This window comes from Antechinus flavipes, chromosome X (assembly GCF_016432865.1).
Source record: "Antechinus flavipes isolate AdamAnt ecotype Samford, QLD, Australia chromosome X, AdamAnt_v2, whole genome shotgun sequence".
Lineage (NCBI taxonomy): Eukaryota > Metazoa > Chordata > Mammalia > Dasyuromorphia > Dasyuridae > Antechinus > Antechinus flavipes.
The window spans coordinates 80,054,601-80,079,379 of record NC_067404.1 but is presented as its reverse complement, the minus strand read 5'-3'; the positions used below and the strand labels follow the sequence as shown (position 1 = coordinate 80,079,379).

Here is a 24,779-nt window from a genome sequence, read left to right as displayed (position 1 = left end):
CACTCAGCTAGGAAGTGGCAAAGCTGGCACCAGGCCCTTGTCCCTATCCAGACTGACCCTTGGTCCCATCCTAAGGCTTAGTCCTTAGGCCTCCAGGCCCAGCAGCTCTGGGATGTGCTGCTTGGGGCCAGGGTGGAGGGCTGGGACTCTGACAATAGCTAGGCTGTGCTGGGGGGAGGGGGCACAGAGGAGCTCAGTCTCTGATTCAACACCTGTGAGTCTGGGAGCAGAGGTCCCCCAAGGCCCCGGGCCCAGGTGGCCAATGCCCAGAAAATTCCGAGCACCCCTAGGGCAAGGTGCTTCCACAGGCAGGGACCCAGGGGTTCCCTCAGTGCCTGGCCTCACCCCAGTAAGCTCCCTGAGGCAAGCCTGTGACAAGGTGGGGAGGTGGTGGGAGTGGAGGATGGAGGAAGGTGAGCAGTGAGGAGTTCCTACAACCGTGGAGTCTCCTGAATGGGCAGCTGCCATGTATCTGGGGCTCAGCACCAGCCTGCAAGGAGATTCAGCAGGGACCAAGATGGCCTTCCTCCCCTGGGCCAGCTGAGGACCTTAAGACTTATGAACCGGCACCTCCCAGGAAGTCCATGTTGCCACAGGGGGCTGCGCAGCCTCTTCTTGGAGAGGCTGAAGTGAGGACGGAGCAGAGGGATCGCCCGAAGTTTGGTGCACTGAATGACCCTACTGATACCGGCTTCAGGCCTGGAGCGTCCATCTCCCAACAGCCTGGGACAGAGACCACCTGGTCCTGGTTCTCCTCCCTGGCTTCCCTTCTCCCTCTCTCGCAGGAGGAGACTGAGGTCCAGAGGCCGGGGGACTCACTCATGGGGAGCCAGGGAGAGTGGTCAGGGAACCTGGGCCAAAGGGCTTCGGGTCATGTATGGAGAGGAGCCGTCCCATAGGATCTCAGTACGTGCAGTCCTGTGGGGAACGGGGGGAGGACAGGCAAGGAAGAAGCCTTCATGGATGTCTCAGTGTCTCTGGACCAAAGTGGCATCTTGCTCAGGTCCCCCCCGACCTTCCCCCTTCTAGGCAGGTTTATAAGGAGCCAATGTAAAGGAGCCATAGCAGAAGGACTGCAAAGGGGGACCTCAGAGTTACCTCCAAACGGTCCCAGAATCAAAGGGACAGACTCTCTGGACTGTATTCCACAGTCACCAAAACCCCCATCTTGTACTATGTGCTGAGTCAGGAGAGATCTAGATGGAGGCTTTGCTGGCAAGGCATTTTGGGCCTAAGATCTGTAAATCTGACAGATCCCAGACATCTGCAGGAAAAGAGCAGCCCGGCAGGATCTGGGGAACGGGCTAACTTTCCAGTTTTACCGACAAGTTGGAAATGAGTTGGCTGTGTGGATGGACCCAGATGGCAGTGTGTTCTCCCCCAAACCTACAGCGACCCCCCCCCAAACCTGCCCTGTCCTACCTGGATCTCCTCTGCTGGCTCAGGACCACGGAGACTTCTGCCCCAGCTGCTGCCAGGCTCTCTTTACCAGCCCAGGCCTTCCCCAGCTTTCAGCCTGGGAACCCTTTCAGTTCTCTTTTCTTATACCCTTTGTGCCTTCTTAAAATGGGATGCTGTCTCTCCCTGCCATTTGCACTTCCCTGGCCCGCCTAATTTCATCAGTGATTAATTCAATCCCCATGAAGAACTTGGGGTAACCCTGTGACTTCTCCCCTTGGCCTGTGCCTAATGAAGGGGTGCAGGTGGAGCGCCTCTCCCTGGCTGTCTCCCCTCTGCCCTGGGTCAGCCCCACCCAGATGACCACTGGGATAGAGGGGCCCTGCCTTGGGCTCAAACCTCCCTTTGGGCACATTTGGCACAATCTGAGCTTCAGCTGCTTAACTAGCACTCAGAGCCAAGGTGGAGAGGGTGGGAGCGTGGGGGGTTCCTGGGCTGAAAGTTGGACCTCAGAAGTGATACAGGGTCTATCCGCATATGGAATGGGGGCAGGCAAGGACCATGGGGGGTTGGGGGTCGGGGAAGGCAGGACCTCAGGCTACAAGAAGCAAGTCCGCAGAGACCCGGACCCGCGCCCCCACCCCTCCCCACGCACCCTTTCTCACTTGGCCGAGGGGCCCGGGACCAGCTCAGTGCGCGCGGAGAGTGCGGCGGAGGGAGACGGCCCCGACGGCACGGCCCCGTTTGCGGCCCTTTGCCAACGCTCCCTCCCCCTCTGGGGACGGGCTGAAGAAGTAGCCCAGCTCCAGGCCGCTGCCCCCCTCCCTCCGCAGCAGCCCTTGCAGGGCTGGTCCCAAAGGATGGGGGCTCCCCCTCCCCTGGCTGCCGCGTCCCCCTCCCCCCTCCGCCCGAGGACCCTTGGAATAAAAGCAAATCACGCAAAGCGCCACAAAATGCTTTTTATTGTTAAACCTGCAGAGAAATGTCAGGAGAACTCAGGGATGCTTTGAGTGGGGGCCCCCCCGGGAGGGCCGCGGGGAGTCGGGTGGCCGCCGGCGGGAAGCTTCGGGGCGAGGGGCGGCCACGGTCAGGGGCTGAACTGGGGGGCCTGGAGAAGCCGATCGGGGACCGCTGCGCTTGGGGGAGGAGGCCCGGGGAGGGGGGGGGGTCTAGGACCAAGGCTCAGGCATCAGAGGGAGGGAGCCGCCGCTCGCTCCCGGCCTTGATCTCCGGCGTCCCTCTGGTCAGGGCTCCGCCGTCTACGCAGACTTTCCAGCACCTCCGGCCTCGGCATGAGCCCCCTTGGCGCCGCCCTTGGATCTCTTCTGGCCTTTGCCACCCTGGTGCTGCTGGGGCAGGACCACCTGCTGCAGGGCTTGGACTGGTGGCGGAGGGGGAGGAGGAGGAGGAGAAGGAGGAGGAGAAGGAGGAGGAGGAGGAGGAGGTGGTGGTGGTGGTGGTGGAAGAGGAGGAAAAGGAAGAGGAGGAGGAGGAGGAGGAGGAGAAGGAGGAGGAGGAGGAGGAGGAGGAGGAAGAGGAGGAGAAGAAGATAGGGGAGGAGAAGGTAGGGGAGGAGAAAGAGGGGGAGGAGGGGGAGGAAAGGAAAAGGGAGAAGAAGGGGGAGAAAGAAATGGAGGGGGAGAAGGAGGAGGGGGAGAAGGAGGAGGGGGAGAAGGAGGAGGGGGAGAAGGAGGGGGATAGGAAGGAGGAGGGGGAGAAGGTGAAGGAGGAAGTGGAGGGGGAGAAGAGGGGGAGAAGGAGGAGGAGGAAGAGGGGGAGAAGGAGGGGGAGGGGGGGAGGCAGTGGAGGGGGAGGAAGAGGGGGGGGAAGGAGGAGGAGGAAGAGGGGGGGGAAGGAGGGGGAGGGGGAGGGGGAGGAGGAAGGCGAGGAGGAGGAGGAGGAGGCGGCAGTGGAGGGGGAGAAAGAGGGAGAGAAAAACAAGGAAAAAGAGGAGGGGGAGAAGGGGAGGAGATGGAGGGGGGGGAAGTGGAGGGGGAGGAAGAGGGGGAGAGGAGGAGGAGGAGGGGGAGGAGGAAGAGGAGGAGAGGGAGAAGGAAGAGGACGGGGAGGAGGAGGAGGAGGAGGAGGAGGGAAAGGAGGAGGAGGTGGAGAAGGGGGAGGTGGATAGGAAGAATGACGAGGAGGAGGAGGTGGAGGTGGGAGAGGAGGACGGGTAGGTAGGAGACGAGGAGGAGGGAAAAGGAGAGGAGGAGGAGGAGGGGGAAGCTGTTGCTTCTTCTCTTCCTCCATAGCAGCCCCGGCCTCCTTGATGAACTTATCCATCTTCTCCAGCAGAAGATCCACCTTCTGCTCGATCTTGGCCAGGTCCCTCCGGATGCTCTGCTGATCCTCGGCCTTCCCCTTGGAGGACTTGGCGTTAGAGCCTCGCTTGGAGCCGGAGCCCCCTTTGCCCTTGCCCTTGGAGCTCCCTGTCAGTCAAAGAATCACAAGCAGAGCCCTCTCTCTGGTTAGTGATGGTTGGCGCTTCCCCGGGGGCTTTGAGGCCTGTTATTGGGGGCGCCTGTCCCCCACCCAACAGGGGAGGCAAGGGGCGGGGGTGGTCCTCCCGCCGCCGGCCTACTGCCCTCACTTCTCCTGAACCTCCGCTGGCACAGAGGGGCCCCCTAAAGAGCACTCACTCATAAAGCCAAAGCTTAAAGTTTTTCCAGATGGGGAAACTGAGTCCTGGCTCAGGGACTTGTGCACTGGAGCTAAGGGTAGAGCAGCAGCAGAGCCTAGGACTGAAAGCCAGGTCCTCACCCCACCCCCAGCAGGGCGAAGGCCCTTATAGCCCCAGCTCGCTCCCTCTCTCCCTTTCTCTCTGTGTCTCTCTGTCCCTCCTCATGTTGCCACTTCTCCAGACCCCCCAACCCTGGCAAGCAGACCATGGGGGGAGTTCCTCTCCCTGTCTGGGTGCCTGTAGCCCCAGCTTGGGGCAGCCCTCCTTGCTGCCCTTTGGGTTCCTCTCCAGTCTCTTAGCTCCCACCTGTGTCGCTTGCCTACGGCCCAGCTCTGGGCCCAAGCCAAGCCCCCCACTGCCCAACAATGCTTCCCCACTGCCCACCGTGGCACTTCCCCTGCCCGCAGCCTTGGCCCCTGCCCCCTCTCCTTCCGAAGCCTTGCTCCCGCCCATGCAAAAAGAAGAGCTAAGGTTCAAGGTGCAGGTGGGTGCGGGGGTTGGAGGGGTCAAGGGTGGGGGGGTCTTAGGGCTTGGAGCCAGGGTTCAGGCTGCCTTTGATCCTCCTCTTGGAGGTCCCTTTGCCTTCCATGAAAAATACAGAAAGGTTTGAAATAGAGGCCCAGTCCTGGTCTAAGGGAGGAGGTAGGAAAGCTGCTTTTCTTGATCCTGAGTCCTCAGTTTGTCAAGAGTGTCGGTCCCCCCTTCACCTGAGCCCCCAGTTACCTTCAGGAGTCATTTCTTCAGTTGCTTTAGCTTCAGCTGCAGCTTCAAGAGGAGGACCCAGTTCCTCAGAGGAGTCGTCTGGCTTCCTGCCTTCCCAGCACTCTTTGCTGATAGACTGGGTTGATGGGGAAGCCCAGTACCAATCCTCCCTGCCCTCAGGCAGATCTCCACTCATGCTTTCAAAGCCTCTGGGGGCTTTGCCCTTTAGCCCTGTCCTGGGCTGGTGATGACAGGCAGCTATGGAAGACTGAGCAGCTGCCTCTGATGTGCCAGCTTCCAGAGGGCAGAGAGAAATGGCAGCAAGAACCTATTGGACATTTATAAGTTTAATCCTGGTCCCACCCTCTCCTCCCACCTTTCCCCCACCTCCTGCCTGCCTCCTCTCTCCCCCACACCCAAGGAACTTTCTAGGCCATCTCTAGGCCCAAGGTCCCTCCCAGGGGCTGATGAGACTATCTTTCCATGGTCCCCCTAAAACTCCTTGTCCCTCCCACCGGCATTCCCTCCTCCCCAGGACCCCTGCGCCTCTCAGCCCCCAGCCCAGTGGCCTCGCTCAGCCTCCTTCCACTCCCTCACCAGCACCTTTCCAAAACCTGCTCTGTTGGGGGTCTGGGAAGAAGCTTTGGGTGGGACAGAAGAGATTTGCTGCAATGTTACAACTTTGGGAAGAGGCAGGGGCCTCTGGGGGAGGGCTGCAGGGAAAGAACAGCACAGGAAGGACAGGAAACACCCATTCCAGGCTTGGTGTAAAGGGCCCCCTCCAGGTCCAGCCTCGGCCACCCCGAGGCCGGCAGGAGGACCCCAACTGACCGAGACCGGGGACAACCTTGGCAGCCTAAGAGCCACCCTGAATCTGCCCCTTCCCGTCCCCCAAAGGGTCTCGGGCAGATTGGCTCCAGGCGAGGGGGCTGCTCCACTCATTCTCACTAAGATGTGAAACACCCACAAGGCCCTCCTTCTGGAGTACCCCACAATCCCACAGTCCCAGCATGCTATGGGGCTTCAGCAGACACCTGGTCTAAAGCAGTCAGGACCAGTCAGATGCTCGGGGCCTCCCATTGGGGCCCTTCAGCCTCCTCGTGCTCAGACCCTTAGAGACAATGCTCTGGGCCAGCCCCGTCACCGTTCTGGCCCCTCCCCAGTTGTGGACGCTGTCTCTAGTTCTGGGCCCTGTCACCCTTCTGGGCTTTGCTCATTGTTTTCTCATCTAGGTTCAGAGGCCACCTCACACCCCTAGGAGGGGTGCCCAAGGTTGCCCTGAGGCTTTGGGCAAGGGGCCCTTCTTCTCTCTGGGCCTCAGTTTCCCCATCTCCAAAGTGATGGCTGTCCCTTTCTCTAAGGGGGGTCCTAGGAGCCGGAGCCCACTTCCTCATCCTTGCCCCCTGTGGGGAGGGGGAACTTGCTTTATGTGCTGACAGCCCCCATCCCTAGGCTGGGGCCTCTGTGACCTGATCCCAATGACCTCTCAGGACCTCACAGAAGCTCCCCCACGGTCCCATCATGAGCCCTCTGGTGCAGTTGGGCCGTCTCCTGCCCCAAGGAGAAGCCGTGCTGAGCCATGCCTGGGGCTGAGGCGGGCCGCCCCTGAGTCTCAGTTGTCCATATTTTGCTTGTCCCCGGAACGGTTTTCCTCGGGTGACCTCCCCCCCCCACCCGCTGCCCCAGTTCTTCCCATCCTTGAAGCTTAGGCTACTTTGTGTGACAAACCACAGAACAGCCCGGCCCCTCGGACGCTTGCCAGGGACCGTGGCCTTCCTCCCCTGCCCGTGATCCCGCTCCGTGTTTCTCTTTGGGGACACCGAGCCCTGATAAGGCAGAGTAACGAATCCGCGGCCCCGTGCCCGCCAAGGAGGGCCGCGGTTGCAACACTTCTCGGAGCCTGTGCAATCTGCAGGGAGTGAGGTCCCAGGGTTGGCGGGAGGGCAGCCGCTCAGCAGCCCCGCACTTTGTATCGAGGAGAAAACTAGGCCATGGGATGCGGAGCCCCCCGCCCCCAGCTCTGCCCGGGAACGGGCAGGAGTGCCCGCCTCGGTTTCTTTGGCCCGGCTATCTCTGCCCATCGTTCCAGCGGCCGGGGCTCGGGGCAGCCGGGGATGTGTTGGGGACCACTTGCCTCTGGCCTTGGGGTCCCCTACAGACCATCCGAAGAGGTGTCCAACTGCGGCAGAAACGGGGCCGCTCTCCTCTCCACCAGGGTCCCTGGGGGAGCGTATTCCCTTCGCGAAGCCCTCATTCCCGTTCTCTGTGCTCTGTGGGGTTGTCGTGGATTTTATTACCTGTTTCCCAAACACACTGTCATGTGCTGCTGGGCCCTTTGGGGGAGCTTTGCAGGCTGGGCCGGGTGGTGGATTCCCTGATCTAGAACAGTCCCTTTCCTTCTATAGAAAGGGAAACTGAGGCATACTGAGGCATAAGGCTGGCCTAGCTCCAGCCCTCAGAGAATATTCCACCTGGCACTGACCTGGGGCATCTCCAAATGCAGCTACAGCTGCTTGGGCCCACAGAGGGCATGGGACTTGCCAAAAGTCAATCCCATGCACAATTGGGCCATGGAACTGGAGAGCCGCAAGGGACCCTGGACATCCAGGAAGTCAGGAAAAGCACCCCGGGGCCCCACCCGAGCCCTTTGTCCTATCCACGCCGGGTCACCCGCCATCCCCACAGACTGGCGCCGAGCCTACCTTGTGGGACGCCTGGCCGGCACGGACCTCATCTGTGAAATCCAGATGATACAAAGATCAGCCACAGCCTCGAGGGGCTCCAGGGGGTCTGTGGGCAGCCATGTCCTCCTACTTCACCCTGTTATTCTGAGCTCTCCCTTCTCCCCTTTGACTAGCCCCTAGATCTAAGCATTGGATGTACTTCCTCCCTCCTTGAAGTACTTCCTGTCACCTCATGGTCCCAATCCCTCATTTGCCTGGGGCTGAGGGCCTTAAGAAGCAGGGCCTAGATTGAAGGCAGGCAGACCCCGAATGCTGGCCCCAGGCTGTAGGGGCCCCATCCTGACCAGGATGCAGGTGCCATAGTTGTGGCTCTGCGGGCTGCTCCAGCCCTATGCTCTGCCCTGGTCGAGGCCTCGGGAGCCACGTCACCCCAGGTCACAGATCCTTGGCCGTGCTGAGCTCGGAGACTGGGCTCACGCCTAGGTAAGGGACCTTGTTGGAGGTTACTCTCCCCGGCATTCCCCCGGACTTCCCTGCCCTTGCGACCTCCGTCTGTCCAGCAGTCCCAGCCCTCGGTCGGTACCAACAGCACCACGGGGCACTTCTCAGAGTAATGGCTACTGGGCATCTATGCTGACTTCCCACTCTTGTTCTAGGCACCCTGGGCACCCCTGCCTCCTGGGCAGGCGCTCCCTTGTAACTGTGCTGCAGCTCTGTGGGCAAAGATTGGGGGGAATCCCTAAAGATTTGGGCCTGCTTTGGAACAGCCACAATCCCTCTTGGTTCAAGCACCTGCCCTCTGGTTTTTGTTTCCCATTTCTCCCTGTAGAACCTGCTTCATCCATCTATTGGCTTGCATGTTTTCTCCCCCTTAGGGTCTAAGTCCTTGGAAGCAAGAGTTGTCTTTTGCCTCTTTTTGAAACCCCGGCTCTTATGCCTGACACTCAGTGTTTAATGAACTCAGTTTCTCGGAGCCTTGCATGGGAGGCCCGACCAAGAGGGGGCCAGCCTCCGGGCCAGTCCCTGCTCCCTTGTCTGATCTGGACCGTGGGGCTCCCCGCCACGCTCCTGTACCGAGTCCGAGGGGACAGAGATTTTCCCCATCTCCTGGGTTTTCTTCTCCTACCCACCTCTCAGCAGCCGCCTTAAAAAACCAAACCGAAACGCAGAACTGCAGAAGGAATAATAACATTTATTTTGAAGTCACACTACACTTTTTAGATAATGCAGAAAATTTTGGTGGTCTTAGCCAAATTTGGGGAGGGGGGATAGACCACCTGTGTGACTGGGCTGAATAAGGGTATTTGGAGAGGTCGATATTGAGGACACTAGTGAGCCTATGCTGGAAGACACTGAGGGACAGGGCTTGGGGAGAATGGCCCTAGGACATGGGTCCTGGTGGACCCGGAAGGCCAGCAGGGAGCACTTTTTTTTTTTTCTGGTGTTTCTGCTGTGCTCAAGCCTCTCAACGACGGCTGTACCTCCGGCATCCTGGAACCACCTCAGCAAACCCTGTAGACCTCAGGCTTCCGTGTCCTCCTCTGCCATGGGATCCCTCCTAAGTAGCTTTGTCAGAGCTGCTTTTGCGGGGTCTGCCAACCCGCTTAGCCGCTCCCTTCTTGGTGGTTGCGGCTTTCTTGCTGGGAGGACGGCCTCTCTTCTTCTTGCCCTTCTTCTTGTCATCCTCCTCCTGAGCCTTGGCACTGCCCTTCTTCATGGCCTTCCCTTTGGTTTGTTTTGGCTGAGAGCTCTTCCCTTTGCCAGCTTTGGCGGCAGGTCCCCGGCGCCCTTTCTTGACAGCTGGTTCCTTCTTGGCCTTCTGAGCCTTGCCTGTCAATAAAATAAACAAGAGAGGCCGACCTCCCATTAGGACTTGACATTCATCTAGCCGGTGGGTGTGCAAGCTTACTAGACCTTTTCTCAATCTTTTAATTGAGCCGCCCAGCAGAGGTACAAACAGCACGATCCATTTTTATTGACCCGGGCCCAGTTACAGAGGTCTAAAGGATTGAACCTGGAAGAGATTTTTGAAACCATCGACTCAAACTTCCTTCCAAACTTTCCATGGGAGTGAACTGGCCGAGAGAGACGTTACTTACCCAAGATCTTATGCTACTGGGGCGAACCTGCCCAGAGGTAAAGATTTTAGGAAGCATCCAAAGGCTTTATTGCAGAATGTGTGGGCCTCTTGGCCTACTAGGAGGGAAGTGAATGAAGTCTCGGTTAAAGGCACTAAATGAACCAGTGAAGGGATTTGTTCGGGGATGGCCTCTCCCAAGTATGGGACAGAGTGAGACTGGGAGCCAAGAGAGCTCTTCCTCTTCCTGGAGACTCCCCTCCACCCACCCCAGGCCATTTTCTTTACCTCTTCCTGCTTTCTTCTTGGTAGCTGCAGTTTTCTTGGTAGTTTTGCCCTCTTGCTTCTTTGGAGGTCTTCCCCTTTTCTTGGGTGGTGGTTTCTTACCCTCCATTTTCTCAACAGAAGACAGAAGGAAATCCACATTATTTTTAATGCTGGCCAGTTCCTCCTTCATGCTGGACAGGTCATCTGCTTTCACCTTAACTAACTTGACAGCAGGACCCTCCTCCTGCTCACTGCTGGAAGAGAAAGCTCTTTTGTTTCTAAAACCTAGACCAGAAGCTGAAAAAGAAGGGAAGAAAGAAAAGAAAAGGAAAAACAAAGATTACTGTAGTTTTAATGAAGTCACTCGGGCATTCCTGGGTAATTAGGTAAAGGGGGGAAAAGGCCGAGGGCAGGCTTTGGAAGCGAGAGGTCTGGGTTCAGATCCTACCGTGACCCCCCGCCAAACTTTGAACCATTTTGCAGAAGCCTCGCTGATACATATTGGAACATTTTTAGAATAATCAATCGATCAATGACCATTTGTATCTGCTATGTGCCCCGCCTGTGCCGGAGACATGAAGTGAAAGCCCAAACAGTGTCCGTCCCCAGGGCCGGCTGTTCATATTCTGGAGACGTAGACGGCATGTAAGGTTATCTAGGATTTAGCCGGGACTGGGAGACTCAGAGAGGGGGCCCCAAGCAGTTAAGGGGCTTGGGAGACGCTTCTAAGCAGAAGGGCTCTAGGGAAATTGAGGCCCAGCTGAAGCGGCTGAGCATCTCAAGCACTGAGCCAGTTGGATTAAGGGTGTGGAGATGAGGGAAGTGGGGTTGTGTGTGACAAACAGCAAACTGGTTAGCCTGAGTCATGATGGACTGAGTTCAGGAGAGTGATGAGTAATAAGGTTGGGGAGGTGGGAAGGAGATGGAAGGGCTCAACAAGTGAATCCCGGGTTTTCTTCCTGGAGGGAGACACTAGGAATCCGTTATGGAGTGGCGCGCGATCTGCGGGCACTTTAGGACCAACACTTTGGTGACTTGATGCAGTGGAGTGAGGGGAGCGGAGGGAGTGACTGTAGTACCTCAGGCTTGATGAGGGCACTGGGAGGTATCAGGCCAGAGGAGAGAGGGGGGTATATTCAGAGGTGGTAAATTAGAAGCAAAATGATTTTGTGATATTTTGGGGTAAGGGAAAATGAGGTAGCCACTGAGGGAGGCAGCTAGGTAGTGTTGGACTGGATGCGATAGTCCGGAGAGCCTGAATTCAAGTTGCCTCTCCTATGTCCTAATTGTGTGATCTTGAAGGAAACTCTCTGACCTCGAGGAAAAATTAATTTCGGCCTGTTTCCTCATCTACAAAATGGGAACGACAAGGATATTTTCTCCAGGGGTTGTTGGGACAATCAAATGCGCTAAAAATTGTAAGGCTTAATTAACCCTGTATCTTATAAGAGCTATATATACATTAGTTATACTTGCCCAGAGATGGGAAATGTGCTAGTGCTTTCTCCTGGGGCTACCTATTGCAGGGAAATCCCAAGCAGGGCCAAAAGTGAGCAAACCAAAATAATGATTCTACTATATTTGAAATTGGGCAGAACCCTTGGAAGAGGACTCCTTTCCCTTTTCTGTGTGTATTGTTGAAATGGGGGGCAGTCTACAGGAGCCCAGAAATGCCTCAGAAGGAAAAAATGTTTCAATGTAAAATAAAAAGCCAATGCTTCTAGAAATTTTGGATAGGCTAGAGGAGGCTAGATATGGCTCAGAATAAAGATTTTTGAACTGGAAAATAGAATACCGATGCTTCTAGAAATTTTGGGCAGTCCACAGGATCCCAGAAAGGCCTCAGAAGAGAGAATTTTAAAATGTAAAGCAGAATATAAATGCTTCTAGAAATTTTGGCCAAGCTCCAGAACCCCAGAGATGGCTCAGAATGGAGATTTTTAAAATATAAAATAGAATACAAATGCTTGCAGAAATTTTGGGCAGACCAGGAGAGTCCAGAAAGGCCTTAGAATACAGATGTATAAGATAGAAAAGAGAATACAAATGCTTGTAGCAATTTTGGGGAGAGAGGAGGGGAGCCCAAAAAGGCCTCAGAAGAAAGAATTTTGAAATGTAAAATAGAATATAAATGATTCTAGAAATTTTGGCCAAGCTAGAGAACCCCAGACATGGCCCAGAATGGAGATTTTTAAAATGTCAAATAGATTACAAATGCTTGCAGAAATTTTGGGCAGACCAGGAGAGCCCAGAAAGGCCTTGGAAGAAAGATTTTCAAAATACACAACAGCATTCAAATGCTCCTCCAAATTTTGGGCAGACTAGGAAAGCCCAGAAAGGCCTTAGAATAAAGAGTTGTAAAATGGAAAATAGAATACAAATGCTTGCAGAAATTTTGAGCAGACCAGGAGAGCCCAGAAAGGCCTTGGAAGAAAGATTTTTAAAATGTACAATAGAATCCAAATGCTCCTAGAAATTTTGGGCAGACTAAGAAAACCCAGAAAGTCTTTAGAACAAAGATGTTTAAAATGTAAAATAGAGAACAAATGCTTGTAGCCATTTGGGGCAGTGTGGAAGAGCCCAGATGGGGCTCAGAATAGACATTTTTAAAATGTAAAATAGAATAAAAATGCTTGCAGAAATTTTGGGCACAACAGGGGGCCCAGAAAGACCTCAAATGAAAGATTTTTTAAATGTAAAATAGAATTCAAATGCTCCTAGAAATTTGGGGCGGACTAGGAAAGCCCAGAAAGGCCTTAGAATAAAGATTTGTAAAATGGAAAAGAGAATACAAATGCTTGTAGCAATTTTGGAGAGAGGAGGGGAGCCCAAAAAGGCCTCAGAAGAAAGAATTTCAAAATGCAAAAGAGAATGCAAATGCTTGCAGAAATTTAGGGGAGAGGAGGGGAGCCCAAAAAGGCCTCAGAAGAAAGAATTTCAAAATGGAAAATAGAATACAAATGCTTGTAGAAATTTCGGGCAGTCTGAGGGAGCCCAGAAAGAGTGCAGAATAAAGATTTTCAAAATATACAATAGAATTCAAATGCTCGAGAAATTTTGGGTGGACTAGAAAAGCCCAGAAAGGCCTTAGAATAAAGAGTTGTAAAATGGAAAAGAGAATACAAATCCTTGTAGCAATTTTGAACAGTCTAGAGAAGTCCAGAAATGGCTCAATAAAGACTTTTACCATGGAAAATAGAATACAGATGCTTGTAGAAATTTTGGGCACAATAGGGGGCCCAGAAAGGCCTTAGAATAAAGATTTGTAAAATGGAAAATAGAGTACAAATGCTTGTAGAAATTTTGGGCTCATTAGGGGAACCCAGGAAGAGCTCAGAATAAAGATTTTTTAAATGGAAAAGAAAATAACAAAGCTTGTATTAATTTTGTGTAGACTAGGGGAGCCCAGAAATGGCTCAGAAGAAAGATTTTTAAAAGATAAAATAAAATCCCAATGCTTGGAGAAATTTTGCCAATCTCAGGGAGCCCAGATATGGCTCAGAATTGAGATTTTTAAAATGTAAAAGAGACTACAAATGCTTACTGAACATTTGGGCACACTAGGGGGAGCCCAGAAAGGTCTTAGAAGAAAGATTTTTTAAATGTCAAATAGAAGACAAATGCTTGTAGAAATCTTGGGCAGAATAGGGGAGTCCACAAATGGCTCAGAATAAAAAAAATTTTTAATGTAAAATAAAATACCAATACTTGGAGCAATTTCTGGCAGACTACGGGAGCCCAGAAATGGCTCAGAATAAAAAAAAAAATTTAAATGTGAAATAGGATAAAAAAGGTTGCAGAAATGTTGGTCAGAAAAAAGATTTTTAAAATTTTAAATAGAATACAAATGATTGTGGAAATTTTGGGCACACTAAGGGAGTCCACCAATGGTTTAGAAGAAAGATTTTTAAGAAGTAAAATAAAATGCCAATACCTCGAGCAATTTTTGGCAGACTAGGGAGTCCAGAAAAAACTCAGAATAAGCATTTTTAAAAAATAAAATAGCATACAAATGCTTGTCAAAATCTTGGGCAGACTAGGGGAGTCCAGAAATGGCTCAGAATAAAAACTTTTTACATGTAAAATAGAATACAAAAAAATTGTAGAAATTTTGGTCAGAATAGATTTTTAAAATTAAAAATAAAATGCCAATACTTGTAGTAATTTTTGGCAAACTAGGGGAGCCCAGAAAAGACTCAGAATAAAAAATTTTAAAAAATAAAATGGAAAGAAATACTTGTAGAAATCTCCTGCAGACTAAGGAAGTCCAGAAATGGTTCAGAATAAAAATTTTTAAATGTAAAATAGAATAAAAAGGTTGCAGAAATTTGGGTCAGAATAAAGATTTTTAAAATTTTAAATAGAATACAAATGTTTGTGGAAATTTTGGGCACACTAGGGACTCCACCAATGGTTTAGAAAAAAGATTTTAAAAATTAAAATAAAATGCCAATACTTGTAGCAATTTTTGGCAGACTAGGGGAGCCTAGAAAATGCTCAGAATAAACATTTTTTTAAAAATTAAAATAGAATAAAATGCTTGTAGCAATTTTTGGCCGTGTAGGAAAGTCCAGAAATGGCTCAGAATAAAAATTTTTAAATGTAAAATAGAATACAAAAGGTTGTAGAAATTTTGGTCAGAATAAAGATTTTTAAAATTTTAAGTAGAATACAAATACTTGTAGCAATTTTTGGCCAACTAGGGGAGCCTAGAAAAGGCTCAGAATAAACATTTTTAAAGAATAAAATAGAATAAAATGCTTGTAGCAATTTTTGGTAGAGTAGAATAGTCCAGAAATGGCTCAGAATAAAAAATTTTAAATGTAAAATAGAATACAAAAGGTTGTAGAAATTTTGGTCAGAATAAAGATTTTTAAAATTTTAAGTAGAATACAAATACTTGTAGCAATTTTTGGCCAACTAGGGGAGCCTAGAAAAGGCTCAGAATAAACATTTTTAAAGAATAAAATAGAATAAAATGCTTGTAGCAATTTTTGGTAGAGTAGAATAGTCCAGAAATGGCTCAGAATAAAAAATTTTAAATGTAAAATAGAATACAAAAGGTTGTAGAAATTTTGGTCAGAATAAAGATTTTTAAAATTTTAAGTAGAATACAAATACTTGTAGCAATTTTTGGCCAACTAGGGGAGCCTAGAAAAGGCTCAGAATAAACATTTTTAAAATAGAATAAAATGCTTGTAGCAATTTTTGGTAGAGTAGAATAGTCCAGAAATGGCTCAGAATAAAAATTTTTAAATGTAAAATAGAATACAAAAGGTTGTAGAAATTTTGGTCAGAATAAAGATTTTAAAATTTTAAATAGAATACAAATGTTTGTGGAAATCTTGGACACACTAGGGGAGTCCACAAATGGTTTAGCAAAAAGATTTTTAAAATTAAACTATAATGCCAATACTTGTAGCAATTTTGGGCAGACTAGGGGAGCCTAGAAAAGGCTCAGAATAAACATTTAAAAAAATAAAATAGAATACAAATGCTTGTAGCAATTTTGGGTAGAGGAGGGGAGCCCAAAAAGGCCTCAGAAGAAAGAATTTTAAAATGTAAAATAGAATATAAATGCTTCTAGAAATTTTAGCCAAGCTAGGGAACCCCAGACATGGCTCAGAATGGAGATTTTTAAAATGTAAAATAGAATACAAATGCTTGAAGAAATTTTGGGCAGACCAGGAGAGCCCAGAAAGGCCTTAGAAGAAAGATTTTCAAAATATACAATAGAATTCAAATGCTCCTAGAAATTTTGGGCAGACTAGGAAAGCCCAGAAAGGCCTTAGAGTAAAGAGTTGTAAAATGGAAAATAGAATAGAAATGCTTGCAGAAATTTTGGGCACATTAGGGGAGTCCAGAAAGAGCTCAGATTAAAAATTTTTTAAATGGACAATAGAATTCAAATGCTCCTAGAAATTTTGGGCAGACTAAGAAAACCCAGAAAGGCTTTAGAACAAAGAAGTTTAAAATGTAAAATAGAGAACAAATGCTTGTAGCCATTTTGGGCAGTGTGGAGGAGCCCAGATGTGGCTCAGAATAGAGGTTTTTGAAATGTAAAAGAGAATAAAATGCTTGTAGAAATATTTGGTTGTCTAGGGGATCTTAGAAAGATCTTAGAAGAAAGATTTTTTAAATGGAAAAAAAGAATACAAACACGTGTAGAAATTTGGGATATCTGGGTGAGCCCAGAAATGTGTCAGAATAAAGATTTTTAAAATGTAAAATAAAATAACAAAGCTTGTAGAAATTTTGGGGAGAGGAGGGGAGTCTAGAAAGAGCTCAGAATAAAGTTTTTTTTTTTTAATGAAAAATAGAATACAAATGCCTGTAGAAATTCTGGGCACAACAGAGGGCCCAGAAAGACCTCAGATGAAACATTTTTTAAATGTAAAATAGAATTCAAATGCTCCTAGAAATTTGGGGCAGACTAGGAAAGCCCAGAAAGGCCTTAGAATAAAGGTTTGTAAAATGGAAAAGAGAACACAAATGCTTGTAGCAATTTTGGGGAAAGGAGGGGAGCCCACAAAGGCCTCAGAAGAAAGAATTTCAAAATGTAAAAGAGAATACAAATGCTTGCAGAAATTTTGGGGAGAGGAGGGGAGCCCAAAAAGGCCTCAGAAGAAAGAATTTCAAAAGAGAAAATAGATTACAAATGCTTGTAGAAATTTTGGGCAGAATGAGGGAGCCCAGAAAGGCCTCAGAATAAAGATTTTCAAAATATACAATAGAATTCAAATGTTCAAGAAATTTTGGGTGGACTAGAAAAGCCCAGAAAGGCCTTAGAATAAAGATTTGTAAAATGGAAAATAGAGTACAAATGCTTGTAGAAATTCTGGGCTCATTAGGGGAACCCAGAAAGAGCTCAGAATAAAGCTTTTTCAAGTGGAAAACAAAATAACAAAGCTTGTATTAATTTTCAGTAGACTAGAGGAGCCCAGAAATGGCTCAGAAGAAAGATTTTTAAAAGATAAAATAAAATCCCAATGCTTGGAGAAATTTTGCCAATCTCGGGAAGTCCAGATATGGCTCAGAATTGAGGTTTTTAAAATGTAAAAAAGAATACAAATGCTTACTGAACATTTGGGCATAGTAGGGGAGCCCAGAAAGGTCTTAGACGAAAGATTTTTTAAATGTCAAATAGAATACAAATGCTTGTAGAAATCTTGGGCACACTAGGGGAATCTAGAAAGAGCTCAGAATAAAGATTTTTTAAACGTAAAATCAAATAACAAAGCTTGCATTCATTTTGGGCACACTAGGGGAGTCCAGAAAAGCCTTCGAACAGAGATTTTTAAAGTATAAAATAAAATCCCAATGCTTGTAGAAATTTTGCCAGTCTGGGGGAGCCCAGAAATGTCTCAGAATGAAGCTTTTTACAGTATAAAATAGAATACTAATGCTTGCAGACATTTGAGGCACAGGAGGGGGTACAGAAAGGCCACAGATGAAGGATTTTTCAAGTCCTAGCAATTTTGGGCAGACTAGAAAAGCCCAGAAAGGCCCTAGAATAGTTATAAAATGTAAAAGTCAATACAAAAGCTTGTAGAAATTTGGGGTATCCAGGTGAGACCGCAAATGGTTTAGAATAAAGATTTTTAAAATGTAAAATAAAATAACAAAGTTTGCATTAATTTTAAGTAGACTAGGGGAGCCCAGAAATGGCTCATTAGAAAGATTTTTGTTTTATTTATTTATTTACTTACTTATTTTTGCTGAGGTAACTGGGGTTAAGTGACTTGTCTAGGATTACACAGCTAGAGTGTTATGTGTCTGAGGCCAGATTTGAACTCAGGAAGTCCTGACTTCAGTGTTGGTTCTCTATCCACTGAGCCGCCTAACTGCCCCGTGGAATAAAGATTTTTAAAATGCAAAATAAAATAACCAAGCTTGTAGAAATTTTAGGCACACAAGAAGAGTCCAGAAAGACCTTAGAAAAAGATTTTTTTAAATGGAAAATAGAATAAAAATGCTTGTAGAAATTTGGGGTTGTCTGGGGGAGCCCAGATATGGCTCAGAAGAGAGATGTTGGAAATATAAAATAAAATAAAAATGATTGCAGAAATTGTGGGTAGTCTACAGGAGTCAATAAAGGCCTTAAATTAAAGATTTGTAAAATGTAAAATAGAATACAAATGCTTGGAGAAATCTTGGGCAGAATAGGGGAGTCCACAAATAACTCAGAATAAAAATTTTTTTAAAATGTAAAATAAAATACCAATACTTGGAGCAATTTTTGGCAGACTATGGGAGTCCAGAAATGGCTCAGAATAAAAAATTTTTAAATGTAAAATAGGATACAAAAGATTGCAGAAATTTTGGTCAGAATAAAGATTTTTAAAATTTTAAATTAGAATATAAATGCTTCTGGAAATTTTGGGCACACTAGGGAGTCCACCAATGGTTTAGAAGAAAGATTTTTAAGATGTAAAATAAAATGCCAATACCTTGAGCAATTGTTGTCAGACTAGGGAGTCCAGAAAAAACTCAGAATAAGCATTTTAAAAAAATAAAATAGAATACAAATGCTTGTCGAAATCTTGGGCAGACTAGGGGAGTCCAGAAATGGCTCAGAATAAAAACTTTTTAAATGTAAAATAGAATACAAAAAGTTGCAGAAATTCTGATCAGAATAGATTTTTAAAATTTAAAATAAAATGCCAATACTTGTAGCAAATTTTGGTACACCAGGGGAGCCCAGAAAAGACTCAGAATAAACATTAAAAAAAATAAAATGGAATACAAATACTTGTAGAAATCTTGGGCACACTAAGGGAGTCCAGAAATGGCTCAGAATAAAAACTTTTAAATGTACACTAAAATAAAAAGGTTGCAGAAATTTTGGTCAGAATAAAGATTTTTAAAATTTTAAATAGAATATAAATGCTTGTGGAAATTTTGGGCACATTAGGGACTCCACCAATGGTTTAGAATAAAGATTTTTAAAATGTAAAATAAAATGCCAATACTTGTAGCAATTTTTGGCAGACTAGGGGAGCCTAGAAAAGGCTCAGAATAAACAATTTAAAAAAATAAAATAGAATACAAATGCTTGTAGCAATTTTTGGCCAACTAGGGGAGCCTAGAAAAGGCTCAGAATAAATATTTTTAAAAAATAAAATAGAATAAAATGCTTGTAGCAATTTTTGGCAGACTACAGGAGCCCAGAAATGGCTCAGAATAAAAAAAAAATTTTAATGTAAAATAGGATACAAAAGGTTGCAGAAATTTTGGTCAGAATAAAGATTTTTAAAATTTTAAATAGAATATAAATGCTTGTGGAAATTTTGGGCACACTAGGGACTCCACCAATGGTTTAGAATAAAGATTTTTAAAATGTAAAATAAAATGCCAATACTTGTAGCAATTTTTGGCAGACTAGGGGAGCCTAGAAAAGGCTCAGAATAAACAATTTAAAAAAATAAAATAGAATACAAATGCTTGTAGCAATTTTTGGCCAACTAGGGGAGCCTAGAAAAGGCTCAGAATAAATATTTTTAAAAAATAAAATAGAATAAAATGCTTGTAGCAATTTTTGGCAGACTACAGGAGCCCAGAAATGGCTCAGAATAAAAAAAAATTTTAATGTAAAATAGGATACAAAAGGTTGCAGAAATTTTGGTCAGAATAAAGATTTTAAAATTTTTAAATGGAATACATTTGCTTGTGGAAATTTTGGGCATTCTAGGGGAGTCCACAAATGGTTTAGAAGAAAGATTTTTAAAATGTAAAATAAAATTCTACAAAATAGAATACCTATTTAAAATTTTAAGAATCTATTCTGACCAAAATTTCTGCAACCTTTTGTATTTTGCATTTAATGTGTGTGAAAATTTGGGGCACACTAGGGGAGTCCACCAATGGTTTAGAAGAAAGATTTTTAAGATGTAAAATAAAATGCCAATACCTCGAGCAATTTTTGGCAGACTAGAGAGTCCAGAAGAAACTCAGGTAAGTATTTTTAAAAAATAAAATAGAATACAAATGTTTGTCGAAATCTTGGGCACACTAGGGGAGTCCACCAATGGTTTAGAATAAAGATTTTTAAGATGTAAAATAAAATGCCAATACCTCGAGCAATTTTTTGCATACTACAGGAGCCCAGAAATGGCTCAGAATAAAACTTTTTTTAATGTAAAATAGAATACAAAAGGTTGCAGAAATTTTGGTCAGAATAAAGATTTTTAAAATTTTAAATAGAATACAAACACTTGTGGAAATTTTGGGCACACTAGGGGAGTCCACAAATGGTTTAGAAAAAAAGATTTTAAAAATTAAAATAAAATGCCAATATTGTAGCAATTTTTGGCAGACTAGGGGAGCCTAGAAAAGGCTCAGAATAAATATTTTTTAAAAAATCAAATAGAATAAAATGCTTGTAGCAATTTTTGGCAGACTACAGGAGCCCAGAAATGGCTCAGAATAAAAATTTTCAAATGTAAAATAGAATACAGAAGGTTGTAGAAATTTTGGTCAGAATAAAGATTTTTAAAATTTTAAATGGAATACAAATGTTTGTGGAAATTTTGGGCATTCTAGGGGAGTCCACAAATGGTTTAGAAGAAAGATTTTTAAAATGTAAAATAAAATTCTACAAAATAGAATACCTATTTAAAATTTTAAGAATGTATTCTGACCAAAATTTCTGCAACCTTTTGTATTTTGCATTTAATGTGTGTGAAAATTTGGGGCACACTAGGGGAGTCCACCAATGGTTTAGAAGAAAGATTTTTAAGATGTAAAATAAAATGCCAATACCTCGAGCAATTTTTGGCAGACTAGAGAGTCCAGAAAAAACTCAGGTAAGTATTTTTAAAAAATAAAATAGAATACAAATGTTTGTCAAAATCTTGGGCAGACTAGGGGAGTCCAGAAATGGCTCAGAATAAAAACTTTTTAAGTGTAAAGTAGAATACAAAAAGTTGCAGAAATTTTGGTTACAATAGATTTTTAAAATTTAAAATAAAATGCCAATACTTGTAGCAATTTTTGGCACGCTAGGGGAGCCCAGAAAAGACTCAGAAAAAACATTTTAAAAAAATAAAATGGAAAGAAATACTTGTAGAAATCTTCTGCAGACTAAGGGAGTCCAGAAATGGTTCAGAATAAAAAATTTTTAAATGTAAAATAGAAAAAAAAAGTTTGCAGAAATTTGGGTCAGAATAAAGATTTTTAAAATTTTAAATAGAATATAAATGCTTGTGGAAATTTTGGGCACACTAGGGACTCCACCAATGGTTTAGAATAAAGATTTTTAAAATGTAAAATAAAATGTCAATACTTGTAGCAATTTTTGGCACACTAGGGGAAGCTAGAAAAGGCTCAGAATAAACATTTTTAAAAAATAAAGTAGAATACAAATGCTTGTAGCAATTTTTGGCCAATTAGGGGAGCCTAGAAAAGGCTCAGAATAAACATTTTAAAAAAATCAAATAGAATAAAATGCTTGTAGCAATTTTTGGCAGACTACGGGAGCCCAGAAATGGCTCAGAATAAAAATTTTCAAATGTAAAATAGAATACAAAAGGTTGTAGACATTTTGGTCAGAATAAAGATTTTTAAAATTTTAAATAGAATACAAATGTTGGTGGAAATTTTGGGCACACTAGGGGAGTCCACCAATGGTTTAGAAGAAAGATTTTTAAAATGTAAAATAAAATTCTACAAAATAGAATACCTATTTAAAATTTAAAAAATCTATTCTGACCAAAATTTCTGCAAACTTTGGTATTTTGTACTAAATGCGTGTGAAAATTTTGGGCACACTAGGGGAGTTCACCAATGGTTTAGAATAAAGATTTTTAAGATGTAAAATAAAATGCCAATACCTCTAGCAATTTTTGGCAGACTAGGGAGTCCAGAAAAAACTCAGAATAAGCATTTAAAAAAAATAAAATAGAATACAAATGCTTGTCGAAATCTTGGGCAGACTAGGGGAGTCCAGAAATGGCTCAGAATAAAAACTTTTTAAATGTAAAATAGAATACAAAAAGTTGCAGAAATTCTGATCAGAATAGATTTTTAAAATTTAAAATAAAATGCCAATACTTGTAGCAAATTTTGGCAAACTAGGGGAGCCCAGAAAAGACTCAGAATAAACATTTTTAAAAAATCAAATAGAATAAAATGCTTGTAGCAATTTTTGGCAGACTACGGGAGCCCAGAAATGGCTCAGAATAAAAAAATTTTTAATGTAAAATAGAATACAAAAGGTTGTAGAAATTTTGGTCAGAATAAAGACTTTTAAAATTTTAAATAGAATACAAATGCTTGTGGAAATTTTGGGCACACTAGGGGAGTCCACCAATGGTTTAGAAGAAAGATTTTTAAAATGTAAAATAAAATGCCAATACTTGTAGCAACTTTTGGCAGACTAGGGGAGCCTAGAAAAGGCTCAGAATAAACAATTTTAAAAAATAAAATAGAATACAAATGCTTGCAGCAATTTTTGGCAGAGTAGAGGAGCCTAGAAAAGACTCAGAATAAACATTTAAAAAAAATTTAATAGAATACAAATGCTTGTAGAAATCTTGGGCAGACTAGGGGAGTCCAGAAGTGGCTCCAAAGAAAGATTTTTTAAGTGTGAAGTAGTATACAAATGGTTATAAGGAAAACGAATTATAATGAAATAATGAAATACAGATTAACTACAAGAAGTTTTTTTCAGGTTTGTGAGTTCCAGGTTAGTCATGAATGATTACCTTATTTCATTCTGACCCCCTTAACTGCTCCTCCCTTAGCTCTTCCCCCAATTCCTCTGTTCTTTACCACCCACTCTGCCACTTAAAAGGTCAGGAGTCATTGTTTAATCATCATTTTTGGCATGAATTTGCTTCATCGGGCTGGTCCTTGCTTTTCTTATCTCTATATGAAATAAGTTCCCTTCCCAACATCAACATTATAATTCTATCCCTGGCTTTTTGGTGGTATTTTTAGTCATTAAAATGCACATTTGTAAGGAATAGCTAGAATTTTCTCAGTCATGAGACTGTATGGGCCTATGACTGGCCTACTGGCAGCTATTTTGGGCCTAGAGGGAGGTAACCATGAGACTGTACAGGCCTGTGGGCAGCCATTTTGGGCCTAGGGGTGACAGCCTGTGGTACTTGTCTGTCCTCAAAATGGAGGCCGGAATCACAGAGCTGTGAAAGAAATTTCCAGAACTTTTGTTTCCAGACTTACTTTAAAAGTCTTTTCTCTTTTCCTTTTTTTTCCTGGTTATTCCAGAATGTTTTAGAGTAAGGAAAATGTTTAGAAAATCAGTTCCAAAAGTACATTTGCTTGTTCACACACTCTTAAACAATAATACTACAAGTAATGGAGGAAGTTTTGTCAAGTATATACAGAATGAGCTGAAGTAACACCCCGATCTTGCCCCAAGCCATCCCGCCATCCTTCAACTTTTCTCCCAGTTCCTTTTACCTTGAATTTCTGATTCCTCAGTTGGTGACTCCCTGGCTGGAAATTCAAAGTCAGAAGATGACTCGATATCAACAGGGCCCTCTTCTTGGACTTCTAGGTTGGAAGAGTCTTCTTCGTTCGCCTCAGCGAAAGTCCACCATCTTCTTGGTGGTGGACAGGAGTTACAGAAGCAGGTCCAACCGCAGCCGTCATCAAATGTCTCCCCTTCTTCCTCACCACCCCCCAGGTCGTCCACGGGGATTGGATCCCCCATTGCAGCCCGCTCAACTAAGGCCCCTGAGGAGCTTTGCTCGAAGCTCCTGTCCTGTCCTCAGCCACAACGGAAAGAGTGTCCAACAGGAAATGCAGCTGCCTCCTACTGGGTCTTTCAAACAGTAGCCTAACCTCAACCTTGACTATTTCCTTCTTCTAGAACCTTCCACAGTTTTCTATACGTTACTTCCTAGAAGGGAGGGGGGAGGAGTGAAGGGAGAAAAACTCCTGCTCGCATGGAAAGGAGCTCTTGACAACATTTCTCACAAATGGTCTCCCCATTAGAAGTCCCCTTGGGCCAGCTATACTGTTCTGGTACCGGTACTGGTACCGGCAAACTTGGACTCAGAACCTGAGTTCAAATGTGACCTCAGACACTTAACACTTAATAACTATGAGACTGTGGGCAAGTCACTTAATCCTAATCACTTCTCAAATAAAAGAAAAGAAACAAAGAGAAGAGAGGATCCCTCTCCTGTGTCCCCAGATAATCAAGGGCACTTGAGAACAATATTATTGGTGACTTTCTCTTGACTTGGCTCCTCTCTCCCTCTGGAGGCCAAAAACAAAAAGGCTGACCTCTCTTGCCAGAGACAGCCCTTCCTCTATGGAAACACAGATCCCCCACATCCTTCCCCACCCCAAATCTTTTCTCCCCTAAAATAAACACTCTCAGCAACTTCAATAGCATCCTCACATGGGACAGCCTACCACTTCTGCTTCTGCACCATGGAGACCCCGCACTGAGGCCTGTTCTTGGGCCAAGCAGAACATGCACCCCTCCCCTCAAGGGCCGCCTTTCCCTTACCTGCAAACAGGTTTCCCCCACTTGCTCAGCTACCTCTCAGGCCTCCTCTTTCAGTGGCCCTTCCTTCTGGCTCCAACCATCCCCAGGATCCTCTCCCCAGTACCCCTAGCCCCAGACAGGTCAGCCACCCTGCCAGAACTGAAGCAGCAAGGAAGCACCCCACAAATGGCCCCACTGACCCCTAACCATGGGCACTGGGCTCTTTAATTCGGGATCAGCAGAACTTGGAGCATGTGTCTGCCATGGAAGGGAAAGTTTCCATTGCACACATACACACCAAGGGACCTGTATACATTCACACGGACACACAAACACACTCACACATGTACTTTCTCAAAGACACACAGGTGCCTACAGGTATTCTCTGTGCACAACCACACACAAATACACATTTAAATACACACACACAGGTGCCTACAGGTGTTCTCTGTGCACAATCACACACACAAATACACATTCAAATAGATCCAAATGCACATTCATATA

General features: G+C 45.3%; 1 protein-coding gene across 1 annotated transcript; it reads right to left on the bottom strand.

Moving 5' to 3' along the window:
- Window positions 1-8,655: 8,655 nt before the first annotated feature.
- Window positions 8,656-23,578, bottom strand: LOC127542850 (hepatoma-derived growth factor-related protein 2-like). The gene is made up of 3 exons (XM_051968702.1): window positions 23,234-23,578; window positions 9,830-10,105; window positions 8,656-9,294 (listed from the first exon to the last, which is right to left on the bottom strand). The coding sequence occupies exons 1-3, from the start codon at window positions 23,484-23,486 to the stop codon at window positions 9,023-9,025; spliced, it is 801 nt and encodes a 266-aa protein (XP_051824662.1). The 5' UTR covers window positions 23,487-23,578; the 3' UTR covers window positions 8,656-9,022.
- Window positions 23,579-24,779: the final 1,201 nt, after the last annotated feature.

What these genes read in the sequence shown, in the direction of transcription:
- LOC127542850 (XM_051968702.1), bottom strand. Translation starts at nt 23,486, where the DNA reads ATGGGGGATCCAATCCCCGTGGACGACCTGGGGGGTGGTGAGGAAGAA. An exon ending in TGAGGAATCAGAAATTCAAG is followed by an intron (nt 10,106 to 23,233) that starts GTAAAAGGAACT and finishes CTTCTTTTTCAG; the next exon opens with CTTCTGGTCTAGGTTTTAGA. An exon ending in CAAGAAGAAAGCAGGAAGAG is followed by an intron (nt 9,295 to 9,829) that starts GTAAAGAAAATG and finishes TTTTATTGACAG; the next exon opens with GCAAGGCTCAGAAGGCCAAG.